This window comes from Callospermophilus lateralis, chromosome 18, assembly GCF_048772815.1.
Source record: "Callospermophilus lateralis isolate mCalLat2 chromosome 18, mCalLat2.hap1, whole genome shotgun sequence".
Classification (NCBI taxonomy): Eukaryota; Metazoa; Chordata; class Mammalia; order Rodentia; family Sciuridae; genus Callospermophilus; species Callospermophilus lateralis.
The window spans coordinates 6,636,731-6,664,106 of record NC_135322.1 but is presented as its reverse complement, the minus strand read 5'-3'; the positions used below and the strand labels follow the sequence as shown (position 1 = coordinate 6,664,106).

General features: G+C 50.1%; 3 protein-coding genes across 7 annotated transcripts in view; 2 read left to right on the top strand and 1 right to left on the bottom strand.

Moving 5' to 3' along the window:
* Positions 1–10,025, top strand: part of Med25 (mediator complex subunit 25) — a 36,342-nt gene extending 26,317 nt beyond the window's left edge. Inside the window, exon 19 of the transcript XR_013089349.2 lies at positions 9,791–10,025. The gene's annotated coding sequence lies outside the window, so the exon portion shown is untranslated. The remainder of the gene's footprint in view (positions 1–9,790) is intronic.
* Positions 10,026–10,572: 547 nt separating this feature from the next.
* Positions 10,573–20,449, top strand: Ptov1 (PTOV1 extended AT-hook containing adaptor protein). 3 transcript variants are annotated; one of them, XM_076839632.2, is made up of 13 exons: positions 10,575–11,069; positions 13,634–13,771; positions 13,903–13,985; positions 14,057–14,114; positions 14,198–14,305; positions 16,539–16,694; positions 17,337–17,426; positions 17,545–17,618; positions 17,692–17,749; positions 18,184–18,288; positions 19,700–19,897; positions 19,973–20,042; positions 20,322–20,449. In XM_076839632.2, exons 1-12 carry the CDS (start codon positions 10,899–10,901, stop codon positions 19,982–19,984), a joined length of 1,251 nt encoding a protein of 416 aa, XP_076695747.1. In that variant the 5' UTR covers positions 10,575–10,898; the 3' UTR covers positions 19,985–20,042; positions 20,322–20,449. The 3 variants fall into 3 exon arrangements, with proteins under 3 accessions (XP_076695749.1, XP_076695747.1, XP_076695748.1); XM_076839633.2 differs by having other exon boundaries at positions 20,263–20,449; XM_076839634.2 differs by lacking the exon at positions 14,198–14,305 and having other exon boundaries at positions 10,573–11,069.
* Positions 20,450–21,428: 979 nt separating this feature from the next.
* On the bottom strand, positions 21,429–27,112 carry Pnkp (polynucleotide kinase 3'-phosphatase). 3 transcript variants are annotated; one of them, XM_076839629.2, is made up of 17 exons: positions 27,035–27,112; positions 26,634–26,796; positions 25,994–26,040; positions 25,399–25,704; positions 24,724–24,803; positions 24,580–24,637; positions 24,400–24,507; positions 24,092–24,163; positions 22,939–22,987; positions 22,784–22,854; positions 22,602–22,694; positions 22,430–22,526; positions 22,281–22,342; positions 21,974–22,083; positions 21,813–21,900; positions 21,672–21,733; positions 21,429–21,603 (listed from the first exon to the last, which is right to left on the bottom strand). In XM_076839629.2, the coding sequence occupies exons 2-17, from the start codon at positions 26,782–26,784 to the stop codon at positions 21,486–21,488; spliced, it is 1,572 nt and encodes a 523-aa protein (XP_076695744.2). In that variant the 5' UTR covers positions 26,785–26,796; positions 27,035–27,112; the 3' UTR covers positions 21,429–21,485. The 3 variants fall into 3 exon arrangements, with proteins under 3 accessions (XP_076695744.2, XP_076695746.2, XP_076695745.2); XM_076839631.2 differs by lacking the exon at positions 21,813–21,900; XM_076839630.2 differs by lacking the exon at positions 27,035–27,112 and having other exon boundaries at positions 26,634–26,884.
* Positions 27,113–27,376: the final 264 nt, after the last annotated feature.

The following is a 27,376-nucleotide window of genomic DNA, read 5'->3' as shown; positions in this document are numbered from 1 at the left end:
GAAAATACAAGCATGCCCTCTGCCCCATATAATCACCGGGTCTGGGCCCTTCCACTGACCGGTCTGTAAATCTTTCCACAAAACTCTGCCTAAAGGGCCTGTTACTGAGGGAGACATTTGTCTCTCAGCAGCAGTGTGACCTTCTGCGTCACAGTTTAAAAAATTTAAAGCAAACAAGGCATGATTAAGGCTATTTTGGGGAGTCATAAGCCTATCCCCCTTTTTTAATTTTTGTAATTGAAGTTTAATAGATAAATGAGCTCGTTCTACAATGGCTTGACCTTGGGGGTTATAAGGAATTCCTGTTTTATGATTAATTTTAAACTCTTGACAAAATTGTTGAAAAGAAGAGCTCACATAAGCTGGAGCATTATCTGTTTTAATCTGCATAGGGCATCCTAAAACAGAAAAAGCTGCTAGGCAATGAGAAATTACATTTTGAGAATTTTCCTTAGTACTTGCTGTGGCAAAAATAAATCTAGAATAAGTGTCCACTATGACATGCACATAACACTGCTTACCAAATTGAGGAATATGAGTTACATCCATTTGCCAGATTTGATTTGGTTTTAATCCACGGGGATTTACCCCTGATGGCAGAGATGGAGTGTGAATAACACACTTAGGGCATTGGCTTACAATCTGACGAGCTTGTTCTCTAGTAATATTAAATTTTTTACGTAAGCTAGAAGCATTTTGATGATGCAAGGAATGGGAAGCTAGTGCACAGTCATATGAAGACATCTGTTGACAAAAAGCTACGAGTCTGTCAATTTTGTTATTACCTGAAGCTAAAGGTCCTGGAAGATTAGTATGAGCTCGTATATGTCCTATGAAACATGGATATTTTCGCATTAGCACTGCCTTTTGTAAATTATGAAATAATTTAAATAACTCTTGTGATGAAGTATACCTAATAACTGAAGTTTCAATATTTTTAGTAACTCCGACTGCATATAAGCTGTCAGAATAAATATTAATAGGCTCATTTGCAAAGTAAGTTAAGGCACAAATCAGAGCTTGAAGCTCTGCTCTTTGGGCAGAAGTATAAGAAGTTTGTATTACCTCTGTGTGAACACGACTATAAAATCCTGCTTTACCTGAACTTGATCCATCAGTGAACACTGATAAGGCTTCATCTATAGGATGGGCACGTACAATCTTTGGAAAAATAAGTGACGTTAATGATGCAAATTGTATAATCTTATCACGAGGATAGTGACTATCTATCTGGCCAGGAAAATCAGCAAAAGCGATTTGCCATGAGCTACAAGTTTGAAAAAGCCAATTAATCTGTTGAACAGAAAATGGAATAATTATGATATCAGGTTTAGATCCAAATAATTGTAAAATCTTAGTTCTACCCTTAATTACTAATTGAGCTATAGAATCATGAAAAGGAATTAATGTTTTTTGAGGGGAGTGGGATAAATAAATCCACTCAATAACTCCTAATTTTTGCCATATGGCTCCTGTTGGTGTATGTTCAGTTGGAAATATTAATAAATACACCATTTCCTTAGGATCAACTCTAGTAAGCTGTGCATTTTTAATTGCATTTTCAACTTTCCTTAAAGCTGTTTTAGCCTTTAAGGTTAGCTGACGTGGAGAGGTTGGAGAAGGATTTCCTTGTAATATCTGAAATAAAGGACTTAACTCAGAAGTAGTTAGTTTTAAGGATGGCCTCAGCCAATTAATATCTCCTAATAGCTTTTGAAAATCATTAAGGGTATGTAACTCCTTAATTCTTATCTGAAGATTTTGAGGACGGATTGTACGTCCTTGAATTATCTGACCTAGATATTGAAAAGGAGACACTTTTTGAATTTTTTGAGGAGCTGTGCATAAACCCATTGCTGTAAGCAAAGTCTCTAACTGAGTAAAAATTTTTGAAAGTACCTCTGGATTAGCATGAGCCAATAATATATCATCCATAAAATGGATAATATATGCATCAGGAAAGCTATTTCTTATGGGATCTATCGCCTGGCCTACGTATTTTTGGCACAGAGTAGGACTATTACGCATTCCCTGTGGGAGTACTTTCCAGCAATATCTTTTAACAGGTTCCTTAAAATTAATTGTTGGGACAGTGAAAGCAAATCTCTCACAATCTCCAGGATGTAACCTTATAGAGAAAAAACAGTCTTTTAAATCTATTACCATCAAGCTATAATCTAAAGGAATGGCTGTGGGAGAGGGAAGTCCTGGCTGTAAGGATCCCATAGACTGAATTGCGTGATTTATTGTCCTTAAATCCTGCAGCAATCTCCAATTTCCTGACTTTTTCTTAATAACAAAAATAGGTGTGTTCCAAGGACTAAGTGTTGGCTCTATATGACCAGCCTGAAGTTGTTCCTCAACTAACCTATGAATTATTTTAAGCTTTTCCCCTGAGATGGGCCACTGAGAAATCCATATAGGCTCCTCTGTGAGCCAAGTGATTTTTTCAGCTGTCTTAGGGATTGGGGAAGTACTCAGGGCCCCTAATAAAAATTTTGGCTTGGAGCATTTACTAATCTTTGTCGTGGAGACTGGTTTGTAAACAGATACTCTTCCTGAAGGGTCTCCTTATCATCTCCAGGAAAATACCTTTGACTAACTTCCTCAACTGATCTCATAGAGTTAGGAGTAACTAATAATAATCCCATTTTGGTTAAAATATCTCTTCCCCATAGATTAGCTGGTAAAGGTTCTGTGCTGTCGCTATTTTGAATTTGGGCTTCTAAGTCACGTGGCTGAGAAGAACTCTGAGCCCCTCTAGGAATCTCTTCCGCATTTTCCTCTCCAGGAAGATCGTTTACCTCCTCTGGAAGACTCTCTAGGACCTCGGAGGTATCTCCTTTCTGATATTGCTCTCCATACTCTCCCTGCGGAGTAGCCTGATTTTGCAAGTTTAAATTTACATTTTTAACTTTGGGCCTGGCCCCTAGTGCCTTCGTTTTTAAGTGGCTTAAGGGAAAAGGAATTTTAGTCTCAGGCGGATTTTCCATTTGAATAGACTTGATGGCCCGTTGAATGCCTTTTAGCAGGTCCTCAGGGGGCCACGAATTCTGGCCCATATACTCAAAAAGACAAACTTCCAAAGCCGTCCAGGTTCTCTGAATATTGTCTATGCCTCCAAGTAATTCATTTGAAAGACAGACCTTTTGTAACTTTCTTCCTAATTTCTCCCAAGTAAGTAAATTTGGAGATTCTTGTTCACAAAACCAAGGACAATATTTACCTACGATCTCTAAGAATTGTAATAACTGAGCTTTCTTTATCTGTTTTCCTTTCTGATTAATTATACTGTCTAAAATAGTTACATTTCCTTATAGGTATAAGTTGAATTTTTTATTTTAATTAATTTAACGTCTCTTTCCTTCAATATCTTAAGGTACTTTTGTGACCCAAATTGTCACCACTTCCTTTTGTGACCCAAATTGTCACCACTTCCTTTATCTTTACTGTTTTTCTTTATCTTTATAGCGTGCGCTCCCACTCAATCTAGCTAATCTAGAATGCCCCACGTTGGGCGCCAATTCTACCATGCGGCCAGCGCAATGGTTTCATTAATGAGGTTCTTGGCATAAAGTTAGCTAGTGAGATCGAAATAAACACACAGACTCAGTTACCTTTTTCTATGACCAGGTCCGAGACGGCTCCCCTCTCTGGTTCCCTCCTCTAACCGCCCGGCAGGGCAGCAAGGATTACTCAGGGCTAACAGGAGAGAGAGAGAGAGAGCACGCCAGGGAGTAGCCTTTTATTGGGGAGCAAGAAATTCAGGGGAGAATTCCATCCAATGAAGGTTGAAGAGGGGGCCGCACTCCAAGGTCAGGGTCAGTGATTGGGCCTCCGGGGTCAGTGGTCAGTTACACCCCCACACGGACAGGTTCTCTCAACAGGAGAGGGCCGGGAAAGCTCCGACACAGCCAGAGCGCCTCAGACCCTAACCGGGAGTCACCCAGTCACGTGTGAGAATGGCTTCCGACAGAGCTCCTTCTAGAAATCACTTAGCAAATCCTTATGTGTCCTTTCAGAGGTCCTTACACAACGGGAAGAAGCAAATAGAGAAGCAGATGCGTTTTTTTTTTTTTTTTTTTTTTTGGTGTTCCTGCCCCGAGGCAGCCTACTCTGTTCTCCAACTTCTGTTTTTTTTTTTTTTTTTTTTTTTTTTTTTTAAATTCTAACATATCTGAGAGTCTGTACCCGAACAGAAGCCCTCATCCATCTTCAGGGCTGCAGAGAGGTCTCTCCTGTGTATGTGCCTTTTTTTTTTTTTTTTTTTTTTTTACGTTCACCCTTGCTCCCTTTCTCATTCTCTGAGATGGGTCCTCACTGTGTTACCCAGGCTGGTCTTGAACTGGGCTCAATCAGCCCCCTATTGCTGTCCATTGAGGATATTTCTGATCTTTTTTGGTGCCTTTTAAAAATATATTTATTTTTTAGTTGTAGGGACACAATATGTTTTATTTCATTTTTATGTGGTGCTGAGGTTTGAACCCAGTGCCTCTGTGTGCTTGGTGAGTGCTCTACCATTGAGCCACAACCCAACCCTTTTTTTTTAGTACAGGGATTGAACCCAGGGGTGCTTAACCACTGAGCCACAAAGCAGCCCTTTTTATTTTTTGAGACAGGGTCTCACTAAGTTGCTTAGGGCCTTGCCAAGTTGCTGAGGCTGGCCTTGAACTTGCAATCCTCCTGCCTCAGCCTCCCAAGTCACTGAGATTATAGGCATTTGCTACCACGCCCTTTGAGTGCTTATTTTGTTTTGCTGTTGGTGGTGCAGGGGATTGAACTCAGGCCTCATGCCTGCTAGGCAAGCACTCTGCCACTGAGCTACATCCCCAGCCCTTAGTACCTATTTTATTTTATTTTTTTATTTTAATATGTATTTTTTAGTTGCAGTTGGACACAATACCGTTATTCTCTTTTTTTTTTTTTTATGTGGTGCTGAGGATCAAATCCATGTCCTCGAATGTCCTAGGCGAGCGCTCTACCGCTAAGCCACAGCCCCAGTCCCCTCAGTTCCTATTTTAAACTGAGACGGAACTGACACCTCACCCCTTCCATAAGGCATTTCCATGCTGCCCATTAACAACTGTACCAATCTGTTTCTTACCACTTTACCTGGTGTGGACCACCCTGGCAGCCAAAGGGGATGGGCAGTGCGTGGCAGGTTCAGCGCTTCTTGCCCTTGATGTGAGAAGTGGGTGCCTTGGGTTGGGTCTTATAGCCTGGGAGCATCTGGAGTGGTGTGTGCTGGGGTGGCTGAGCAGCACCTGTGAAGGGCTGCAGTGAGAAGTGGGGATGTCCCAGCCCTGTGTTGACGGTCACAGGTGGGTCAGAATGAAAGGTGAGGTTGTTTACTGCTTGTGCCCCATATTTTTCCCACCAAGTGAGTACCAGCACCTTCTGCCGATGTTCAGGTAACACCTGGCCCCGCTCCCTCCATACCCATCTCAGTCTGTGAGCTTAGCCTTTTGCCTCCTGAGCTTTGGTTTCCCCATTCAAATGAGGGTAGTATTCAAGGCTGAGGCAGGAGGAGTATAAATTGAAAGGCCAACCTCGGCAACTTAGTGAGACCCTGTCTCAGTATAAAAAAGAGCTGTGGATGTAGCTCAGAGTTGGGGTTGCAGCTTGCCTGGCATGTGCGAGTCTATGGGTACCATCCATCATACTGAAAACCAAACCAAAACAGAAAAAGAAAAGAAAAAGAAAAACAAATTATTAACTGTTGGATTTTCCAAGAATCTTTTTTTAAAAATGAGGCGTTGCAGGCAGAGCATTAGCTCATCATAACACGTATTTACTGCTGCACAGCAGAGGGGCTGAATGCATCTAGAGAACAGCAGGTAAACCTGGCACTGTGGCTCACACCTGTAATCCCAGTGGCTCTGGAGGCTGAGGCAGGAGAATTGCAGGTTCAAGGCCAGGCTCAGCAGTTTAGTGAGACTGTATTAGTGGGAAAAAAAAAAAGAAGAAGGGAGAGAGGTCATAGATTTGCAGTTCATTCATCTGAACTGTAAGGTGAAGATCTGTCTGTGTCTGTTGAGGAGAACTTGAGGGACCCTTTTGAAAATTGAATGAGAACTCAGTTTCCTGGTTACTTACTGTAACTGTCCACCATTGTGGGTCATTCTTTGAGAGGTACAGTTGGAGGGAAGGGCAGCCTGAGTGAGAGGACTGTATAGGCAAAGGCCTGGAGGCAGGACACTGGGTGGGTAGAGATGACATTTGAGTTCTCCCCCTCCCATGCCCCTGACTGAGCTGGGTCAGGCTCCTCCCTCCAGGCCTTCACCCAGTAATCAGTCATCCCTCTACTCCAAGGGACACTGGGAACAAGAGCAATAGAACAAGACCTTGGGGAGTGCACCCTGCCCTTAACTGCTTGGGACCCTAAATGATGCCACTGACATCATGGTCCCACTGTGAGGTCTGTTCAGGTCATTCCGGAATAAACTCTAGGGGAGCTGGGGCAGGTGGGTTCCTTATGACCAGGATGAGAAGCTGGATGGCAAAAGGTACACTGGCTGGGGGGTGTTATTTTGGTTTGGTGGTCATGGAGGTTGAACTTGGCCTCCACAAGGTAGGCAAGCACCTGACCACCGAGCTACCAGCCCAGCCCTGTGGAGGAGGTGTACTAAGTCTGGTATATATTTAGGGAGGTGTAGAGGTCACAGCAATTTTCTTGGGTGTTCTGTGACTGGGGGCTATGTCACCATCCACCCAGCAGCTAGTTTTTCAGTTATGGCTTGTTCCCCATCTAATTACAAATTCTGAGGAGAACATTAAAGGTAGAATATACAGAGCTTGTGGAGCATATATCAGCCAGACTTTTTTTTTAATCATACATCATTTGTAATTGCAAATGCAAATGCAAAAGTAACCCAGGACAGAGATCCTCCAACTGCCATTTCTCAGTATAAAACTGTATTATTTGTCCTTGTGTCTTCATGTCTTTTGTCTGTCATAATTAACATTCTTCCTCTATGTACTCCCAGAAAATCCAGAGTGGATTTTCTCTCACGCTGCACTAAGTGTCAGCTTGGTGCCAAGCTGAGTTCACGTGAATCAAGATGGGATTTTTGATTGTTTTTGTTTTGATGTTTGTTTACCAAGCTGGGGATGGAACCTAGGGCCTCATGCAGGCTAGGCAAGTGCTCTACTGCTGCAATGCATCTTCAGCCCTTTCTAAAATTTTTCTTTTGAGACAGGGTCTCGATAAATTTCCCAGGCTGACCTTGAATTTGCTACCTTCCTGCCTCTCAGGTAGCCCAGATTACAGGTGTGTACATATGTCATTTCTGCTCATATATTATCCTGCTCAACCACGGTGGTTCAATTTCTGGGCAAGTAGAGAGCTAGAAATACATGGCAAATAGCACTAATTACCATCTTAACATTTTACATGTTTTATTTTAATCAAGACCATTTGAACAGACATTCAGCTCCATTTAGAACAAAGACCTTTTCTTTCAGTATTGGTCTCCTGGTTAGCATTCAGCATCATATTCTTGTATTTTACTATGCTTACAAACCACAATGAGTGATCTCACTTTTAATTAAGTCTTTAAGTGACTTGAGAGCCTGAACACACTTATGAAGCAAACTGAAAGCGGATTCTTGCTAGGTTTTTATGAGCTTATCCATTAAATCACTTACAGTTGCTTTGCTTGCACTTAATTTGGCAGCATTTTTTCTTTCTAGCAACTCATCTTCATTCTTTCTAATGTAACCTCATTTGCATACAGAGAACTCTTACATTAATTTTTAAAAAATGTTTTTAAACATTGATGGATTGTTATTTATTTTATATGTAGTGCTGATAATCGAACCCAGTGCCTCACACATGATAGGCAAACGCTCTACCATTGAGCCACAACTCCAGCCCCACATTAATATTTGATAGTGGATTAAATTATTAACTTAAGAACAATTGGCATAAACAGGTTTGGGAACAACTACCTCACAGGAAGTATGTAATCCAGCAGATGGAAGCAGAACTGTTTAGTCACAATAGTGGCCCAACAGTCTGTGCCCAGGTTTTACAGGTGAAATCGAGAGTTTATTTCAGATTGGCAGACTGAGTAGGTGATATGATTTCAGAGAGCTTTACTGCAGTATTACTAATAGAATTCAGCCTACATTTTCATTTCACCTTTTGACATGAGTTTCCAGTTTGGTCACTCTGGAGTATATCCTGGTATAGCTCTCTCCATGTGTGTATAGTTCTGGGCATTCATCCCCACATGTGTCCTGATGAGGTCTGAAGGAAAAGGAAGTGTTAATTAGAGAACAGGAAGGATGAAGAAGAGATCAAGAGATGCTCTAGAGGGCAGCAGGGGACATGGCCAGAGGTGTGAGTGTTAAAGTGACAAAAGTTAGGAGGTGTCATCCAGTTAAGAGATCCTAATGGCTTGGACCAATGAGAATGGAGAGAAGTGAAAATTTAGAAGCTCTAGTCTATTTTCTCTCCTCCTTGCTATGGAGTTATCTGTTCATATCTAACTTGCTGTCAAGGAACACTGACTCACCTTCTGCCACAATCCAGTTCATATTCTGGGTTCAAGCCATTCCTGTGAAGCCCTTAGGCAGGACACTTAGTGGGGCAAAGAACTGACCTGGCCCAGGGGTTCTCCCCATTCACCAGCCACTCCTATCTCCTTTGTTATTTGCTCCAAGGCTCCAGGGTTGGAGTGACCAGTCTCAATCCATATACAACACACTTGTTCCTCATCCATTCAAACACTGAGGACTATTGGTTTCCCTAGCCAGGCCCCTCCTGTCTACACTGTTTAGTCAACATCTCAAACAAAAGTGATATTTCCCTCCTCAGCTTCAATTAGTGGCACTAATTCCCTTCTTCACTTCAATTAGTGGCACTCCTGTGCAATCCAAAACCTTGTTCTCAACCTTCTCTCAATGCACAAATCCTTTGGGCTACAGCTGGAAAATCAGTTTTGAATCTGACCACCCCCACTGCAGCCATCTTGCCCTTGATGCATCCTGTCCATGCCTCTTGCCCAGATTATTGCTACAGCCTCTCAATTCTTCTGTTTTCACTGCTATTTTCAAAACAACAGCCAGAGGGATCCTTTAAAAAAAATATTAAAAGTTAAACCTTCCAAAAGTAATTCTTCACTAGATAACACTTGCTAAGAGAAGAATAAACAGAATCTGCATTTCACCCTTATAGGCCACTTTATTTCCCCTACCATCTGTCTTCTCTCTTTAGAGCTAACTGTGGAACCATGCTGTTTCTGTAGTCTTTTTTTTTTTTTTGCATCCAGAATTGAACCCAGGGGTTGCTTAACCACTGAGTCACATCCCCAGCTCTTTTTTTTTTTTTTAATTTTATTTAGAGTCAGGGTCTCCCTGAATTACTTAAGGCCTTGTTAAGTTGTTGCTGGAGCTGGCTTTGAACTTGTGATATTCCTAACTCAGTCTCCCAATCTGCTGGGATTAAAGGTGCATGCCACTGCACCCAGCTTCTGTAGTCTTATAGTGTGATTATGTGCATTTTACGAATGATTTGTTTATAAAAAAGTACCAGTTGTCCTTTACCCTCACTCTGCTCTAGCTGCCCGTCTCCCTTCTTTTTCATCCACTTTAAAGACTTGTGTCTTTGCTGTACCCCCATTTAGCACACTCTCACATTTTATCTGGAATTGCAGGTTGCTAAAGGTCACTTTCCTAACTTCCCTTGTTAAATTGTCCCCCTAGTCCCCAGCCCATTGAACTGTGCATTTGCTCTAGTCAACAAGCATTGCAACTTGTAATATTTGTTTTCCCCAATGGATCACAGGCTCATTGAGGGACCTGGTGTGATCTGATCATCGCAGTATACTCACCGCCCAGCATAGAACCAGCCAAAGTATTTATAATAGGATTTGTTTTTTCTTCTTAAAAGGTAACGAGAGGGGCTGGGGATGTGGCTCAAGGGGTAGCATGCTCCCCTGGCATGCGTGCGGCCCGGGTTCCACCCTCAGCACCACTACAAACAAAGATGTTGTGTCCGCCAAAAACCAAAAAATAAATATTTAAATTCTCTCTCTAAAAAAAAAAAAAAAAAAAAGGTAACGAGAGTTACTGTGCCAAGCACTGACTCTGACACTTTTATTCACTTGATTCTCATAACCACTCTAAGATTGGAATATTATCACACTAGAGGAAAAAAGACATCGTACACAATGACTAGTAAGTGACTACGCACTTAATTTTAGTTGAGTGAATCAACGAATAGCGGAGACAGAAGCTTGAAGGCGATGCCGGGGGTGGAGCCTGGGCGCGTAGCTGTGACTGGAGGGGTTTCCAGGGGCCGATGGCCCCGCCCAAGTCCCCAAGGGGCTCGCTGGGAGTTGTGGTCCCCTACCCACCTAGCCACGTCACCCCTCCAAGCTTTAAGTCCTCCCCTCGTGCGTGGTGCTACCCGCGCCCTCGGGCCTCTTGGTAGCGGCCCCGGGGCTGTAGGTGAGGTTCCCCGACTCCCAATAGGGAGCCGACTTGGTATCACCTAGTGTCATTCAGCCCCCCTCCCACTTTGGTACAGTCTTTGGCTCCGCCACGCGCCCCCAGTCGTTTCTCGTACCTCGGAGCTCCTCCCCCGTGCTGGAGCGGCCCAGAGTATCTTCCCATTGCCATTCTTCTCACACACCTTCTCTTCCAAAGGTTCCCCCAGCCCTTCTTGGTACGGCCCGACCACGCCCCCTCGCGGACGCCGTTGGTACGCGCCGAGCTCCCCCGCTTGCCGCAGTGGTTTGGCCGCGGCGACCCCTCTGGTAGCGCGTCCCCCGCGCTTGGTACGGCTCAGCCCGTCTCCCCTGAAGCCGCGCGCCCGCGCCCCTCAGTCGGTGGATCCCGCAGCCCCCCGTGTGACCCGTGGCAGCCGTCAGCCCGCTCTGCCCTCGTTCGCCATGGTCCGTCCGCGCCGCGCCCCGCATCGCTCTGGCGTTGGGGGCCCCCTCGGGGGTCGTGGTCGCCCCCCGCGGCCTCTCGTGGTGCGTGCGGTCCGCTCGCGCTCCTGGCCAGCCAGCCCTCGAGGCCCGCAGCCACCGAGGATCAGGGCCCGCTCGGCCCCTCCCATGGTGAGCCCCCCGCCCTTTTTCCAGAGCCTTCCACGACCCCGCCCCCGCCGGCCCCTCCCCCGAGATCACGCCTTTGTCCGAGGTTTCCTCCTCTTTGGAGTCTCCCCAGTGGCCCGAAGGGTGGTCCCGCCTGGGGCAGTGGCCCCCGTAGAACCCCTGTGGTACACGCCGGGCTCTCTCCTTTGTTACGCGTTTCTGCTGCGGTGGGGGTGGGGTACGGGGGCGGGGCGGGCTCAAATTACTGCTGACTCCGCGGCCCAATTTAAACGCGGGGTGGGGGGCGGGTGGATGCCGCCCGCGGTTGTTTTTCCTATTGGAAAGTTGGTCCCTCTTCTGGCAGGAAATCTGAAAATGCTTGAGGGGGCTGGGCGACGGCGGTCAGTAGGGGTGGGGGCAGCGTTTTGCACACGCACACCCAGATGTTGCAGTCGGGGGCGTTCTCCCCTGTGCCCGAATGATGCCTGTGGCATGGGCACCTAGAATCTGCACCCACGCCCAGATATGGGATGCCTTTATGGATTGCAATGAATTCAGGCCTTAAAGGTAAACATTCAACTTTGGAGGTATGTTAAGGTGCACATGCTTCATCAGACCCCAAACATGCACAGACTTTTCAAAAACCCTAAAAATGTTTGCTTAAGGGTGGTAAAAGTGCACAACACGGCGTTTCACACGCAAACCATGCACACATTTGCCCAGATGTGAGACTTCTACACTTGTACTCAGGCTCACTTAGAAACACTCTGCCCAGAGGTTGCCTAGAGCTGAAGCAGCTTTACTCAAGCCTCAAACACTCTCCTGCAGGTCTGAAACATACTCCACTGCCTTCCTACTGCCTGAAGCATTCCCATCTAGTTGTTCAAATATGCTTCCTAAATCCTCAAACATGCATTGGAAGACTTTAAACTTCCCTCCAAATCCCCACAGAGCTACCTTGTGCAGTAAACAGCAAATCAGCACAGTTTTGCACACACTTGCTTAGATATGAGATTTCCTTTGTGGTTGCTTTCAGTCTAGACCCTAACTGTGATCCTTCTGCTTCCATATGCTCATCCTGAAGTTGCAGCTGTAGGTAGGGTTCAGGCAGATATCCTGGTGTTTACCCACTGTATGTGACTCCAGATCCAAACATATCAGATTCTAAGTGCTCAGTCTACTCTTCTAGACAAGCAGACCTTAGCTGTGTTTGGATCATACATTGGGCTCTTAACAGAACATGTATATAGTTCAGGTAGCCCAGGTAAGCACTCCATAATTCCTGGGTCTTATGTATCATAAATACACCCTCATCTCCCAGGACTCCTGCAACTGTGTTTTTCCTACCTTTGCTCAGGTGTTGAGCCTCCCAGGTGGGTACCTGCAAACATGGGCTTTCATCACCTCTTCTCTGTCCCGGACACACTCTGGCCTTGAATACATCAACACTTTCTTTCACTGGAACGTTCTCTATCTAGTCCCCCCCCCCCCCCCCAATGTATATCCCTGGTCCTCTCTGGTTTTCTTCTTGATCTTGTATGTTTGCTCAAATCCCCGACTCACCTGTCCAGGTAGACTGTATGCTTGCTCATGTTTTTATCTTAAGACCTATATAAAATAAGTATTTTCCTGCTTGTTATTATTCTGGGATCAAAAGATCTCTATATGCTTTATAAGGAATGTGGAAAATATCCATTAGTGACTAGGTAAGAAGAAAGGTAACAACTCTTATAATTTTGCTTGTACCTACTACTGAGATTTTCACACATTTCCTGCTTCCAACCTCTTTCTAAAGCTTTCTCTTGTTTGCTTTGATGTGTTTGATTTTAAAAAGACAGTTTAGAGAGGGCCCTGTCAGAAGAACTTGTGCTTTGGTTTGGTAGTATGGTGCTTTCTGGTGCTTTCTCAAAGAATTTGTGCTTTGGTTTGGTAGTATGGTGCTTTTGCAAGCATTCTGGTGTGACTCCTCCAGGATTTGTCATACCCTCTTCCGAATGCCTTCCCCTTTTCCCTGAATAGCCCTGTTCCTCCGTTTATTTCTTGGTACTGCCTCCCTGGGGTCATTAAGAAAGGCCACCCTGTGCCTGGCAAGGGAGTTTGGACTTTCTCTTTAGGATGATGGGTAGTCCTAGAAGTATTCTGAGTATTGGAGGGACAAGACCAGCCACTGTACAGGACAGGGCAGGTTATATATGTGGGGCCTGCCAACAGGCCCTGCTGGGTATAGGAATCCTCCAGACACCTGGCTTTTGAGTTAGGTCTGACAAATTATTCAGGCTGCAGAGGATGAGTGGTGGCATATCCCCTAAAGGGACAGGATGACATTCCAAACTGAGAACACAGCTGGAGCAGAGACTGAAGGGAGAACAGGACCTATTCGGACCAGTGTCATGTGACCAGTGGGCTGTAGCGGGGAGGGCATGGGGTCAACCTTGAGGGGTGTTGACTACTAGGGCAAGGGGCTTGGATGGGGCCCTGGGAGTGTCTAACAGGGAATTTGAACATTGGGATGTCTTTTCTGGAGTGTTTGTACACAGCCTGTCCTTAAAGATCTCCTAGTCTGAGTTTCTTCACCCCCCCTGCCACAGGAAGGTGCTCGGGTCTTCGGGGCTCTGGGTCCCATCGGGCCTTCCTCACCTGGCCTCTCCCTTGGGGGTCTGGCTGTAAGTGAACACCGTCTCAGCAATAAGCTGCTGGCTTGGAGCGGCGTCCTGGAATGGCAGGAGGTGAGCAAGTCTTTGTCGAGTTCACTGGAGTTTTTGTGGACTGGCCTAGGCTTCCACCAGTCCCCGTGGGTGGGGGCCAGCCTGGGCTTCTAGGCTGTGTCCTATGACCCCCATTCTCCTTGCTCCCACAGAAACGCAGACCCTACTCTGACTCTACCGCAAAGTTGAAACGGGCCCTGCCCTGCCAGGCCTACGTGAACCAGGGCGAGAACCTGTGAGTGCCTGGACAGGGGACTGGGTGGGCTCATGGCCAGAAGGCGCTCCCTGACCTGCTCCTTCCTGCAGGGAGACTGACCAGTGGCCACAGAAGTTGATCATGCAGCTGATCCCGCAGCAGCTGCTGGTGAGACTCCCCCAGCCCACCCAATCTACCCCCCCATACTCCATATCCTTGTGGTGACCCAGTTGTACCCTCATTGCCTCCAGACCACATTGGGCCCCCTGTTTCGCAACTCCCAGCTGGCACAGTTCCACTTCACCAACAGAGACTGCGACTCCCTCAAGGGGCTTTGCCGCATCATGGGCAACGGCTTTGTGAGTCGGGCAGCAGGGTGGGCAGGTGTGGCATGTGGTGAATCTGGCAGATCTCCACCCATAGCCCAAGGCAGGGAGGGGCCTGGGGTAGTTGTTCCCCTGCATGTGTGTTGGTCTCTCTTTTTTTGTGGTATTGGGGTTTGAATCCTGGAGTGCTTTACCACTGAGGTACATCCCCAGTCTTTTTTTTTTTTTTTTAATGTTTTTTTAGTTGCAGATGGAGACAGTACCTTTATATTATTTGTTTTTATTTTTATGTGGTGCCACAATTGAACCCAGTGCCTCATGCATGGTAGACAAGCTCTCTACCATTGAGCCAAAACCCTGGCCCCATGCATCCCCAGTTTTGACACAGGCACTCACTAAATTGCTAAGGGTCTCACTAAGTTGCTGAGGCTGGTCTTGCACTTGGGATCCTCCTGCCTCAGCCTCCTGAGTTGATGAGAGTACAGGCATGTGTCTTCATGTCTGGCTGCTGTTTTCAGTCTCTTGAGGAATTCTTAGTAGGACCAAGAGAACAGTAACTCCCCCACTTGAGTCTGTTTCAGGCCCTGAGAGCTTGCCATTGGGGTGGGAGTGAGTGGAGGGACCTAGGCTAGCCATGTTGGGACCCAGAAGATGCTGGTAAATGGGTGTGTTTGGGGAAAAGGAGCAAACTAGCACAGTGTGTGTGGGGCTTAGTCTCCTCTTCTCTAAAACGGGGCTACCATGGCTGGGGATGTGGCTTAGTGGTATGATGCTCGCCTAGCATGTGCAAGGCCCTGAGTGCAATCCTTAGCACTGCCCCCCAAAAAAGTGTGCGAGGTAACTACTACCAGGAGCCCTTATTTCATGGGGTCTCTGGGAGGATAGAATGCATATGTACAGTGACTTGAGTGCTCAGTAAATGTGAGCTGGGGAGACTGCCTAAGGACTTGCGGTTTGGACATAAGGCAGGTCACGAAGTAAGCCCATTGGAGTTGTGGGCCAGAACATCCCCTCTTTGGTCTTGGTTTTGGCAATGGCTTTTGGCCCCTTGCAAGTTGTCTAGCTGTGGAAGGTGGGCTCTGGGGGCAGGTGAGCGTCATCTATTCATGATACCCAGAGGATTGGTTCTGGGCTCATCCCCCAGTCCCTGTTCCCCTTTGAATAGTTGGCTCCCTCCTATTCTGTACCACCTTCTCCAAAAATGCCATGTGTGGCAAGACCCCTATGTCTAGGTTGGTCCCCTTTCCCTCACGACCTAGACACATCAGGACTTGTGACTGGTGTGAGGTCTCCTAGCCAGCAGGTCCCCTTCACTTAGTTCTTGCTGAGGGAGGATGTGTTGGTCCCCAAGACCCAGACTTCAGGGAAATGAAGTGCATAACCTGTAGTGTGACCTGGGACGGTCCCTTAGCAGGTGGTCACTCACTGAGCCCAGGATCAGGAGGTTAGGTTGCTGGTTGTGGTGGGGCAAACCTATAACCCCAGTGAGACAGGGAGGTTGCAAGTGAGGCCAGCCTCAGTGACTTAGTGAGACTCCATCCCCAAATAAAAAAGTAGTGTTTACTTAGCATGTGCAAAGCCCTGGGTGGAAGCCCCTAAGCCCTCACCTCCCCCAAAATAGAAGTTGGGAAGGTAGCAAAGAGCCAGGTGTTCTAGGAGGTAGGCCAGTGAGGTTGGCATGGATTTCTTTTCTCCAGACACATGTGGGATGTCTTGTCAAACTCTTGTCCTCCTGATTGCCATTGACAAGGCACTAGAAGCTCACATAATGAGCATTCATGTAGTACTTAGATTGTGTACTGCACTGTCATTAACTGTGTTACAAAGGGGAAACTGAGGTTGCAAAACAAGAGGTGGCTTGCCTTAGCACACAGCAAGGAGGTAGCATGTCTGGGTATGCACCAGCAGCCTGGCCTGATGTCTGTGTTCTTAACCACAGGGCAGTTGCTGTCATCAGGTGGGCCCAAGCCCTTCCTGGAAGCCATTCAGGTTTAGGCAGCAAATCTAGTTTCTGCAGAGATGGAGCCTCTCAGGATCTTCACACCACAAGTGTGGGTCCAAGATGCCACCCCAGCCTGAGTCACTGCAGGGTAGGGGAGATGCTGAGACACAGCACATGTTCTTAGAAAGGTACACTGTAACTGCAAGTCTTGCAGGAAGACCGCGGCCTGGACAACTTGTGCTCCTCTGGGTCTCCGGGTAGTGTGGAGGGCGAGTGGATCCTCAGCAGTGTCCAGGGTTCCTGACCTGCTGGCCTCTCCCCCAGGCGGGCTGCATGCTTTTTCCCCACATCTCCCCCTGTGAGGTGCGCGTGCTCATGCTCCTGTACTCGTCCAAGAAGAAGATCTTCATGGGCCTCATCCCCTATGACCAGAGCGGCTTCGTCAATGCCATACGGCAGGTCATCACTACGCGCAAACAGGTCAGGTGTGCCAGTTCAGTGCAGCCTGGCCCCTAGCTGGTGGACGTGGGCAGAGCATGGTATGATAGCTGGAGCAAGGAGCATTAGGGAGCTCTAAGGAGTCAGTGGCTCATTTCCATTGAGGTTCAGTGGGACAAGTGGCTTGTCAGACTTGGGTTGGAGGGACAATGGATGGTGGGTGCTGCAGCAGAAGAGCCTTGGGAACAGGGAGGCAACATTAGGTCTGGCATACTTATCTCAGGGAAGGTGGTGTGAGGCTAAAAGGCTTTGGAGGGTGATGTGTGTCCTGGTTCATGCCTGTCAATTACTGATAGTGCTGCCATTTCTGAGAAGTGTACCAGGTTTTACAACAAATTATAGGCTCTGTGGGCTTCGTACGTACACCAGGTGAGGGGATGAGACTCGTCTCTGGACCCTTGGGAGTCACAAAGAGGTATTCAGCAGTCAAGGGGCAAAGCCACCTGAGGTTTCCCTGGGGCTCTGATGAAGGCGGAGATGGAGGTGGGAGGATAGACAGGGCTGGAGATGACAGGCCAGGGCAGGAGGAAGGCTCTGGAGCCCTAGGACAGTGTGGTCCAGGGAGCCTCCTCTATAGCAGAGCCTCTCCTGGTGCATGGCCCACCCTGCCTTTTTCCCCCACAGGTGGTGGGACCTGGTGGAGTCCACTCAGGCCCTGTCCAAATTGTCAACAACAAATTCCTGGCATGGAGTGGTGTCATGGAGTGGCAGGAGGTGAGTCCTGGCAGGCTGGGGACCTGGACCCAATGTATCTCACTGACTCTGGGCTTCAGCGGCTGCTGGCATCTAGTGTCCCACCCCCTGAGGCTCCTCTCTTCCTCTGTCCCCAAAGCCTAGGCCTGAGCCCAACAGTCGGTCCAAGAGGTGGTTGCCATCCCATGTCTACGTGAACCAAGGAGAGATCTTGTGAGTGTTAGATTTGGGAGCAGAGGCTACTTTCTAGCAAGACGTACTCCTGACCCCATCCTTGTGCCCACAGGAGGACTGAGCAGTGGCCCAGGAAGCTGTACATGCAGCTCATCCCACAGCAGCTGCTGGTGAGTTGGATGGCAAGTTGTGTGCGAGTGTGACATCAGGGCTGTGGGAGGGTTCCCCGAGGAGGTGGCTCTGAAGTTGTCAGCTGGAGCAGCTAAAGGTGGAAGGAAGCAGTGGCAGAGGCCTCGGGCTGTGCAGCCTGTCCAGCAGGTGGAGGAGGGGCGTGGAGACAGGGTTGATGTGGACTGCTGTGGCCTTAGTTGAGTGAGGTCCAGACTTGGTGCAGGCTGCCATGAGAGGAAATAAGGGGCAGGGCAGAGGTGGGTAAGGAGTAGGAGGAGGGCAGGACTCTCAGGTTCCCAGCATTTGCAGAGGTGACATTTTTCTGAACTAGAGGGCAGGTTGGTACAGCATTAACAGGTTGCCATTGACAGGTGTGGGAAGTGGGTGACCTGAAGGAGGGGACCATGGAGTCAGTCCCTTGGTTTCCCCACAGACCACTTTGGTGCCACTGTTTCGGAACTCCCGCCTGGTGCAGTTTCACTTCACCAAGGACATGGAGACACTGAAGAGCCTGTGCCGGATCATGGACAATGGCTTTGTGAGTGGGGCTTGCACAGGCAGAGGCCATGGAGCCACATGTTGCTTGGAGCCTCAGGGGAAGTCCAGCTGGGGTAGGGGATGGCGGTGGCTGCTCTTGGGTTTGGAGACAGAGTGGATCAATGTAACTTTCCACAGAGCCAGCCAGAATGGCTGTGCCCAAGAGTGGGAATGTGTCCTGCACAGGCACCTGTGCTGCTCCAGACAGATCCTCATTCTCTCAGCTCTCCTGATTCTGTTGCACAGACAGGTAGCTGGTATGGGTTCCAGACCTACCCCTCTAATGCCACGTCCTAGTTTATTTTGTCTCAGGACCTGGTGTCACTGCGCATCACTAAAGCACCTAGTCAGTATCCTAGGTCCCACCTGTGGTCTTCCTCGCCCTTCCCCTCCGCAGGGTTTTCCAATGGGAAAACTGGAGCTCTGAGCTTATGTGTCTCTTGCTGGAGGGCGCCTCCCAGACAGGAGGTTGGTCTGCTTCCAGCCCCGGTTCCATGCACTTGGGATTGTCTTGTCTGTGGGGTTTTGGCTGAGTCTTTTCCTTTCTCTGGACCTATTTCCCCATCAGAGGTGAGGAGAGGTAGCCTTCTGTGCTTCTGAACTCTAAACCAAGGATGTCTCCTTCTGGGTACTTGCTGTGCCTGGACATCAGCCTACAAGACCATTGTTATTTACCTCTCCATTAGTATGTAATGAATGATAGCCCTGAAATCCTTCATCTGGGAAATCTGTTAAGGCCCCATTTTCTCCTAGGCCCCTCCTCTCCAATGGCTCTGGTGGGCACCGGCACAATTTCCTCTGGGACCCTCACACCACAGTCCCCTGAAGCAGTGCCCAGGCCTGAGGCTGCCCAGTTCTTTCTGGTTTTGGTGGAACTTATATGAGTCCCCACCCCCACCCCCATCTTGGTTTTATTTCTGTAAGGTGGGAGGGGTGACTTCCTGTGTAGAACCCAATGAGCTCCATCAGGGACAGCCATGTCAGTGTCCTAGACCTGCCTGAGACAGGTGGTCCTGGACACCTGATCACAGTGGGGTGGGGGCTTTGGCGCCATCTGCGGCGGCTTTGCTTCATTTCCCCCAGCAGGAGGTGGGGTTCCAGGAGGTGGAGGCACTGTGCTTAGTGCCACTTGTCTGTCCTGATGGGCTCTTTGGAGGCCTCCTGTTTGGCAACCTCTTGGGCTTCAGCAGCACTTGTTTTGCACAAACTGCTGGGTCATTCCGCAGAAGCCTGTGGATTCTGGTCCACTTGTTGCTCCTGGCCTTGGTCTCCTTGTCCTCCAGATGGGGTGGCAAGGCAGGGCAGCACTGGGCTGGCAGTGTACTCAGTGGCACCACCTTGGGGCTAAGGGAGGTAGTATGCGGGAAGAGTGTGAGGAACAACCACCTCTGACATGTCCCCTACCCTGCCAGGCTGGCTGCGTGCACTTTTCCTATAAAGCCTCATGTGAAATCCGCGTGCTCATGCTCCTGTACTCCTCGGAGAAGAAGATCTTCATTGGCCTCATCCCCCATGACCAGAGCAACTTCGTCAATGGTATCCGGCGTGTCATAGCCAACCAGCAGCAGGTCCTTCAGCGGAATCTGGAGCAGGAGCAGCAGCAGCGAGGGGTGAGGCCAGCCCCAATGCCTGCCTTCCACCCCCACCCTCCCTACTGCTAACTCTCCCCCTGACTTCCTCTGCAGATGGGCGGGTAGTGCCCCTCCCCAAGACCGGGCCCTCCAGGAGTCACAGATGAGGCCCCTGCAGAGACTGGTGAGTGCTGACCCTGTTCAGTGCAGATGGATCTCCTCAGACTTGCCTGGGGTGTTAGGAAGAAGCAGGGTGTCCCTGGCCTGGGGAAGACCAGAGAGAAAAAAACATTGTGGTCCCCAGTGTTCTGTGGCCACCTGGGAATACTAGTCCCACTCTAGCAGGGAATTGAGTCTGGGGCAGCAGCTTCAAGGCCTAGGCATGCTGATTGCTCTTCCCACAGTTCCTGGGGCTGCTGAGGTGCTGTGTCCAGCTCTTTCCACTATATCCCCTGCCCCCCAGGTCAGATGCTTCTGTGCTGGGGCCTCTGGGACTACAACAGCCCAGCAACACAGAAGATAGCGTCCTGAGGTCTCGAAGGACAGTCCCCATCCCTTTGCATTTCCCCAATAAAGTCTTTTAAAAATCTACTTGTCAGCTCAGCAGCTCTCCTGCTCCGTGTGATGCTGTGGCAGGGTCAGACAAGAAGGAGGCAAACTGACGTAGCAGCAGTCCTCACCTAAGTGTTTTTATGTCCCCAGGGCTGGCTCAGCATTTGAGCTGTTGATGGTGTTTGCTAGGAAGTATGTGTACTTAGCAGGTTACAAGGGAAAACCTGTGACTACTGATCAGGAGTTGCTCTTTGAGATCCTCGTTACCCAGCGTGGGAAGGAAAGTGGGGGCTCAGTGTGGAACCCCCAAGTTACCTGACATGGGATCTTCCCCAGCTGTAATAAGTGGGTAAGGGTGTTTGGTGGCCTCACCTCCTGGGGCCTTTGTGTCAGAAGCATGAAGCTGTGTTGGTTCTGTTTCCAGTACCTGGTGCCAGGGCCTCGCAGGTAGTGCTCATGGTTTCTTTCCCCTGGACTTACCTGTAAGAAAGCATAGGTCAGGGGCGTTTCTGCCTCCTGTAGCTGGAGGGGGGATCCGTAGGCAGGTCCAAGACCCACATCCCCTACATTCAAGTCCAATGTAATAGAACCTGAGCCCTGGATATTTTGTCCTCATGCAGTACTGGGAGTTGAATGCAGGGCCTCACACATGATTAGGCAAGCTTGCAATCACTGTGCCCCTCACGGGCCATCTTGAGCCAAGCTCTGGCTAGCTTAGAGGGGCCCATTCAATGTCCTACATTTCCCATGTCTCGATCTCAGTCTCTTGTTTGACCTGCTCACAACAACCTCCTAGTGACACCTTTCCACAGTCCAAGGTGGGTGGAGTGGTTTGGTGTAGAACATGAGATGTGCAGAGGACCAGCCTGAGCCAGTCCAGGTTCCTCCTTTTCTGTTAACCTGAAAATGTAGAAAAAGTGTGCGTGCGTGCGTGCGTGTGTGTGTGGGGGGTTGGCCCAGGCCTGGTGACGCACCTCCAAGATGACCACCCTTCCTCCCAGCAAAATGCTGGCCAAGCTTGGAGAAAAATAGCATTTATTGCCAGGTCAGGGAGGGGAGCATGGGGCTGGGCAACTCAGCCCTCAGAGAACTGCCGGTAGAGTCGCTCTAGTTGCGGCTCTAGCTGCAGCTGGAATGGGATCTCCAGGATTGCAGAGAAGCCTTCCGCCACCGTAGGAGCTTCGAACTGTTTCCTGGTGGCAGAGAGGGTGGTAAGGAGAGGCCAGGCCCTACCAGCCCACGGCCTACTAACTAGAGGTACCTGTAGCCAAATATGACGACATCTGACACTGGTGTGTGAGAGGAGCCAGTCATCTCCCGGAACTGTTAGGGGATGGTTCAGAGCATGGCCATCAGGGGGAGGGAAGGGTGGGGCAGGAGGAGGGGCAGGGCAGGGGCTCACCCGGTTGTTGTGGCGAGCCTGCTCCAATGTGGCAGTGAAGAGGAAACAACGGCAGGGAACACCTGCATCCCTGGCACACTGGACATACCTGTTGAGGCCAGGAAAGCGCTGTCACCAGGCCCTTGCCAGCCCTACTAGAGACCTCCCATGGGGCCAAGTACCTGGCCCTGGTGGGGATGTCTGGATTTGTGTTGTCGATCACCACACGTTTCCTCTGCTTCAGAGCTGCCTCACAGGTGCTCACACAGCGCTGCCAGGAGCCTAGCGTATCCTGGGGACAGAGGAGAGCAGGTCACAAGTAGGAATTGCCCAATAGGGAATAGAAGAAGTGTGGGGGGGTCCTGGTGGGGGCAGGGCAACAAATCAGAACTGCAGGAGGGAGGCAGGGGTCCTGGGAAGCAGTCCTGAAGGCCCTGTTGGGGGCAGCCAGGGAATGAACCAGTGGGATGGGGCGTGGCAGCCCCTTACCCTGTTCACGTGGACGTACCCAGCTGACACGAGATGTTTCTTCAGGAAGGTGGACTTCCCAGCTGAGAGGCACAAGATCATTATCAGTGGATACCCAGGACCCAGAAGGACACTTACAGCACCCAGAGATGGGGATCAGGATATCTCACCCCCAGGGAATCCCACGGCGACAACCACCTCTGGGTCAGAGCTCAGGAGGGAGCTGGACTCTGGGAGGCAGAGAGGCCCTGAGCAGGAGACGGTCCTCTAGGAGGGGTGGAACAAGAAGTTGAGACCCTCATTCCCCTGCTTCTTCCCTGCCTCCCACCCCTCGGGCCTCACCGGGTCAAATGCTGGGAGGACAAAGGCTGCTGTGGGCTGCTTAAGGAAAAACTCCTCCGGGGTGGCGAAGGGCAGGCCAAGGTTGAGCGCAAACTGGGGCAAAGGCAGAAGTGAGGCAGAGGTCGAGGGCGGGGTGCGGGGCTCACCACTGGTGACTGATCCCCAATCGGTCACCGGCTCACCAATCGGTCAGCGCAAGAAAAGTCTTTCTTCTTACGGCCAGGGGCCCAGTTGGCTGGGCGGCCTGCTGCATCTGGAACGCACGAGGATACCCTTCACTGCCAGCAGGTTTGGAGAGAAGGGTCTCAGCCCACCCGCAGCAGTCCCAAGCCCTTACCTCCCACGAAGATGCTGTCCCCCATAGAGATGGGCATGCCCTCGTTGGCCTGGAAAGACAAACAGAACCCACTCCTAACAACTGTTCCTCCACAGTAAAGGGCTCCCTGGGGCAGCTTCTCTTGGTCTTTGCCCTGCATCAGGCCAGATCTCAAACCTTTCAAGTCCTCACCATCGCAGTGCTTCTCACGCTTCACTGCCTAGACTCAGGCCAGAGCGGATAGGCTTCCAGGCTCCCATCGCCGCTTAGTCCCCATACGTGTTCCTACTCTGTTCCCATGGTCCCAAGGCGAGGCCCCACCCTCTCACTCACCTGGGTCCACCAGGTGGGCATCCACACTGGTGAACGCGCAAGGCTCGGGGCCTTCACACCAGCTGTCACTCTGGACAGGACCACTTCTGCAGATATCCATGTGGCTTCTTTCCTCACCTCCTTTAGACTTTTACTCAAATGTCACCTTCTTAGAGAGGTCCCCCTGGCTACCGTAGGAAAATCACACCCTACTTCCTATTTTATACTCGTGTGCATTTATAGCTGGCTGCCATCAACGGTCTGCGAGTACTGCTAGAGTGGGCATGCCACTATTATTTACCAGGATTTTCAGCTCAGAACAAACCATTGGTTGAATGAATGAACAATCTCAACCACTGATTTTTTTTTTTTTTTTTTTTTTTGGTGGTACTAGGGATGGAACCCAGTGACTCAAGACATGCTAGGCAGGTGCTCTACAGCTGAGCCACATCCCCAGCCCTATTTTGTATTTTATTTTGAGACAGGGTCTCACTGAGTTGCTTAGTGCCTCACCTTTGCTGAGGCCGGCTTTGAACTCATGATCAGTGAGTTTGATCAGCTGCCTTTGAACTCAGCCTCAGCCTCCTGAGCTACTGGGATTTCATGTATTCGACACCGTGCCTGGCTTATTTTATAGTTTGAGACAGAGTCTCCCTAAGTTGCCCAGGCTGATTCAAACTTACCCTCCTGTCTCTGCTCCTCGTGCAACCTCTGACTTCAGCTTAATAGTACTGACCTCATATACCAGCATCTAGGACCTGACAGCTAAACCACACGATAAGGACTAAGGGAGAAGAGGAGAGAAAGGAACAAGCCCCAAGAAACAGGGGCTGGAGCAAAGGGGAGAGGAGGTACAGTTCACCTGCTCCTGCAGATGGTCCCACATGCCAGTCACCGGCTTCCGATACAGGCCTGTATGTGTAGCCACCAACACCTGAAGTGGGGCAGGGGTCACACACCATCCTCAGCTCTTCCAAGCTCCAGAGAGCTGGGTACCAAGCCCCAGAGGGCTGCCCATGCTCTGGGATATATAGCTCATGACAACTGCTCATGGCTTGACTCCAGCAGAGGCCTCTTGTCCCATACATCCCAGGGACTCTCTCTGGGTTTGTCTCCCACCCAGGGGTCTTTGTTACCCTACCCTGGCCCTAGCCTCCTTTCTAGTCATACCTGAAAGGGAACCCCCAGCTTCTCTACCACAGCCTCCACCTTGGCCTTGAACTCCTCTGCTGGCAGTTTCCCTCGTCCAATGCCCATCTGGTTGGTGAAGATCACCAGCTAGGGAGCAGACAATGTCACCAGGGCCTCCTCATCAGAGACCCTGTCGCGCTTGCTCACATAGGCACAGACCTTGTAGCCTTCTGCTTCCAACTCCTTCAGCTTGCGTGGAATCTCTAGGTACAAGACCCTAGAGTGGGTGGGAAGTAGACAAGTGACCTGGGGCCTGGAGGGGTCAACCAGCTCCACTCACTCCCTTCCCTTGCCCCTCCTCACCTCCAGTCACTGGGGCCAGTGGGAAACACCTTCCCAGAGCGGGTGGTGATGAGGGTCCCATCCAAATCAAAGGCAGCTACCTGGAGTCACCAAGAACAGAGGAAGGGCAGCATTGAGACACCTGTCTCTTCACTCACAGGATGAGTCACAATAACACTTCGATGCAGGGAGATGGTTTTCTGTAGATATGACCCAACAGGGATGAGGCATAGACACCTCTGTATGCAGCACCTGAAATCCTACTGTCCTGTCACTCCTGTGTCCACCCCACCTCTGCACTTCTAGTATTAAAATGAGGATTAGTTTCTTACCCAATCTCCTCCCCTGGGCTTTTACACCTTGGAGATTAATAACCACAGGGGAAATAAAACCAGAGCAAAGCTTTTTTAGGGTGCCCACTGCCTGTCAGGGACCAAGGCCACATACTTTTTGGGAAGTCATCATTTCAGAGGTGATTTGTAGACTCAGCATGGCCTTGACCACATCTAAGTGCAGTCTGAAGAGCCCCTGCTGACCTGTTCCTGGTCATCCTGCTGATTCCTGGGTGGCTACCAAGGGACAGCAGGGGCCAACCCACATTTCCCCCAAGGCTAAGAGGCTGACAGCCTTGCCTAGGATCACATTTGAAGTTCAGACTGAATGCCCAGCCTATGGCAGAACCTCCAGCAGCCTCACCTTGCCCCGAGGCTTCACCCCAGGTGCTGTGAACACCAGCAGCTTCTCCAAGCTCTCCCAGCCAGGGGATGACTTCCTTAAGCGCTTTTTCTGCTGCTTAGCATCCTCCTCCTGCTCTTCATCTGAAGCTACTGGAGAGGTGCCAGGCGGAGTATCTGGCTGGGATCCTGATGTATGGGTCTCTTCCCAGCGCAGGGTCAGTGGGTGGAGGCCATTGACCAAATATAGTGTGTCCCCCACCCCCAGAGAGCCCTCCAACCCTGGTTTCAACTCCTGGGTTCCAGCAGTTGAAGGGTTAACGCCCAGCTGCAGAGAAAGAGGGAGGGGCTGGGACCAGCTCCACCCACTGTGAGAACCCCCCCCCCCAATACCACAGGGTGATTTAGTCCACCTACCAATCAGACCCTTATAGGCTTCCAGTCTTGCCCAGTTGAAATCGGACAGAGGGATACCCAAATAAAGCTGATAACTCTTTTTCACCAGCACACCCCCCTTCTTCTGGCCAGTTTTCTAATGGGTGTATCCCCTGCCAGTTTGCAACTCCCCTCCAGACCCTATCCCCAGACACTGCTGCCCCTTGCTGAAGCACTGGTACCTGTTTCACAGCCACTGTCCGGGTCTCAGGGTCTGCAACCAGCTCCACTAGGGGATGAGGGGGTGGGGTGAGGATCGCATCCTTGTGTGAAGGGCCCCCCATACTGGGGAGCAGTGGCCAGTTTCAGGCCACAGAATGGAGCTACAGCATCCATTCTGGAGGGAGTAGGAGACAGTTTATTTCTCAATGAAATTGGCTCCCACTGCGAGTCCCTAGGACTGCGCGTGGCATGGTCCTTGCTTAAGAACAGGGCAGATACTTTCATATAAATAATAATAAGCGAGGCTTGAAGCAGGCCCTGGGCTTGCCCTGTTACCGTCCACGTCCACCAGGCTTTTACTTTTCTCTGTAGGCTCACCTCTCTTCACAAAGGGGGTGGCCAGTTTTAAACCTTCAAATGGCCCGAGAGCAGCCTCCTGTGCCCACTGACAATTCTCCCGGGGTTGGCTCCACACCCTCTCCCCAAGGTCAGGTACAACCTCTCCTTCTGCGATCCCCGGAAGGCACTAATCGACCCCTGGGCTGGACGCACCACGCAATTCTGCCTAGTAGCCGAGCGTCCCTCGGTGCATCATTGTTTAGGATCTCATTCCCGCCTCTAAAGCAGGCCACACCCCTTCCCGCTCAAGCCCGTCCCCACCTTGGTTTCTGGAGCACTTCCGGTCCGTAACACGGGTGAGGGGACCCCGGCCCAGGACCAGAGCCTGTCGGTTCGAAGGCAGGAAGATGGGAGGGGCTCCCCCAGCGGGGCTCTCCAGCCACAGGCGGCCCTGGACCTCCTCCTCAGCCATCCTGCTGCCGGCCTAGGGGAAAGTAGGTTCGGGGGTCTGAGCGACAGGTCGTCCTCGTGAACTACAGGAAGCCCCGCTTCCACCTTCCGGCACCAAGGTTCCCCTCCCTCGGTCCCCGGCTCCGGAAATCCCACCCCCTCGCTCGCTGTCGCTTCCCAAGCGACAACGCCGGCCCCAATCCCCGGTGAATGAAGTTCCCACCTCTCCCGGCAAAGGCCGAGAGCGTCGCGCGTACAACCCCAAATCTCACCCGTGCTCGCCGCTCCGACCAGGAAGGCTCTGCGAGGGGTTCTGCCCGCCACCCAGAGGGCGGCTTTCAGCTTCCGGCGAACGGAAATGACTCTCCTAGCCCCGCCCCCTCAGTGCTTAGGGTCCTTTTGCGGCTCTGCCCTTCTACCCTCTTGCGGCATCGCGAGCCTCAGGCGGTTAGACGGAGTGGATCCTCCATCCATAGATTTTTTTCCCTTTACACGTTATCATCTTATTTTAATCTTCTTTGGAGAAAATTGCAACAGGAGGAAGCTTTCCGATTTGACGACCATCGTCAGTAGAAGAAATTCAGGCCCCCTAGTCATCTATCCTACTTTTGTTT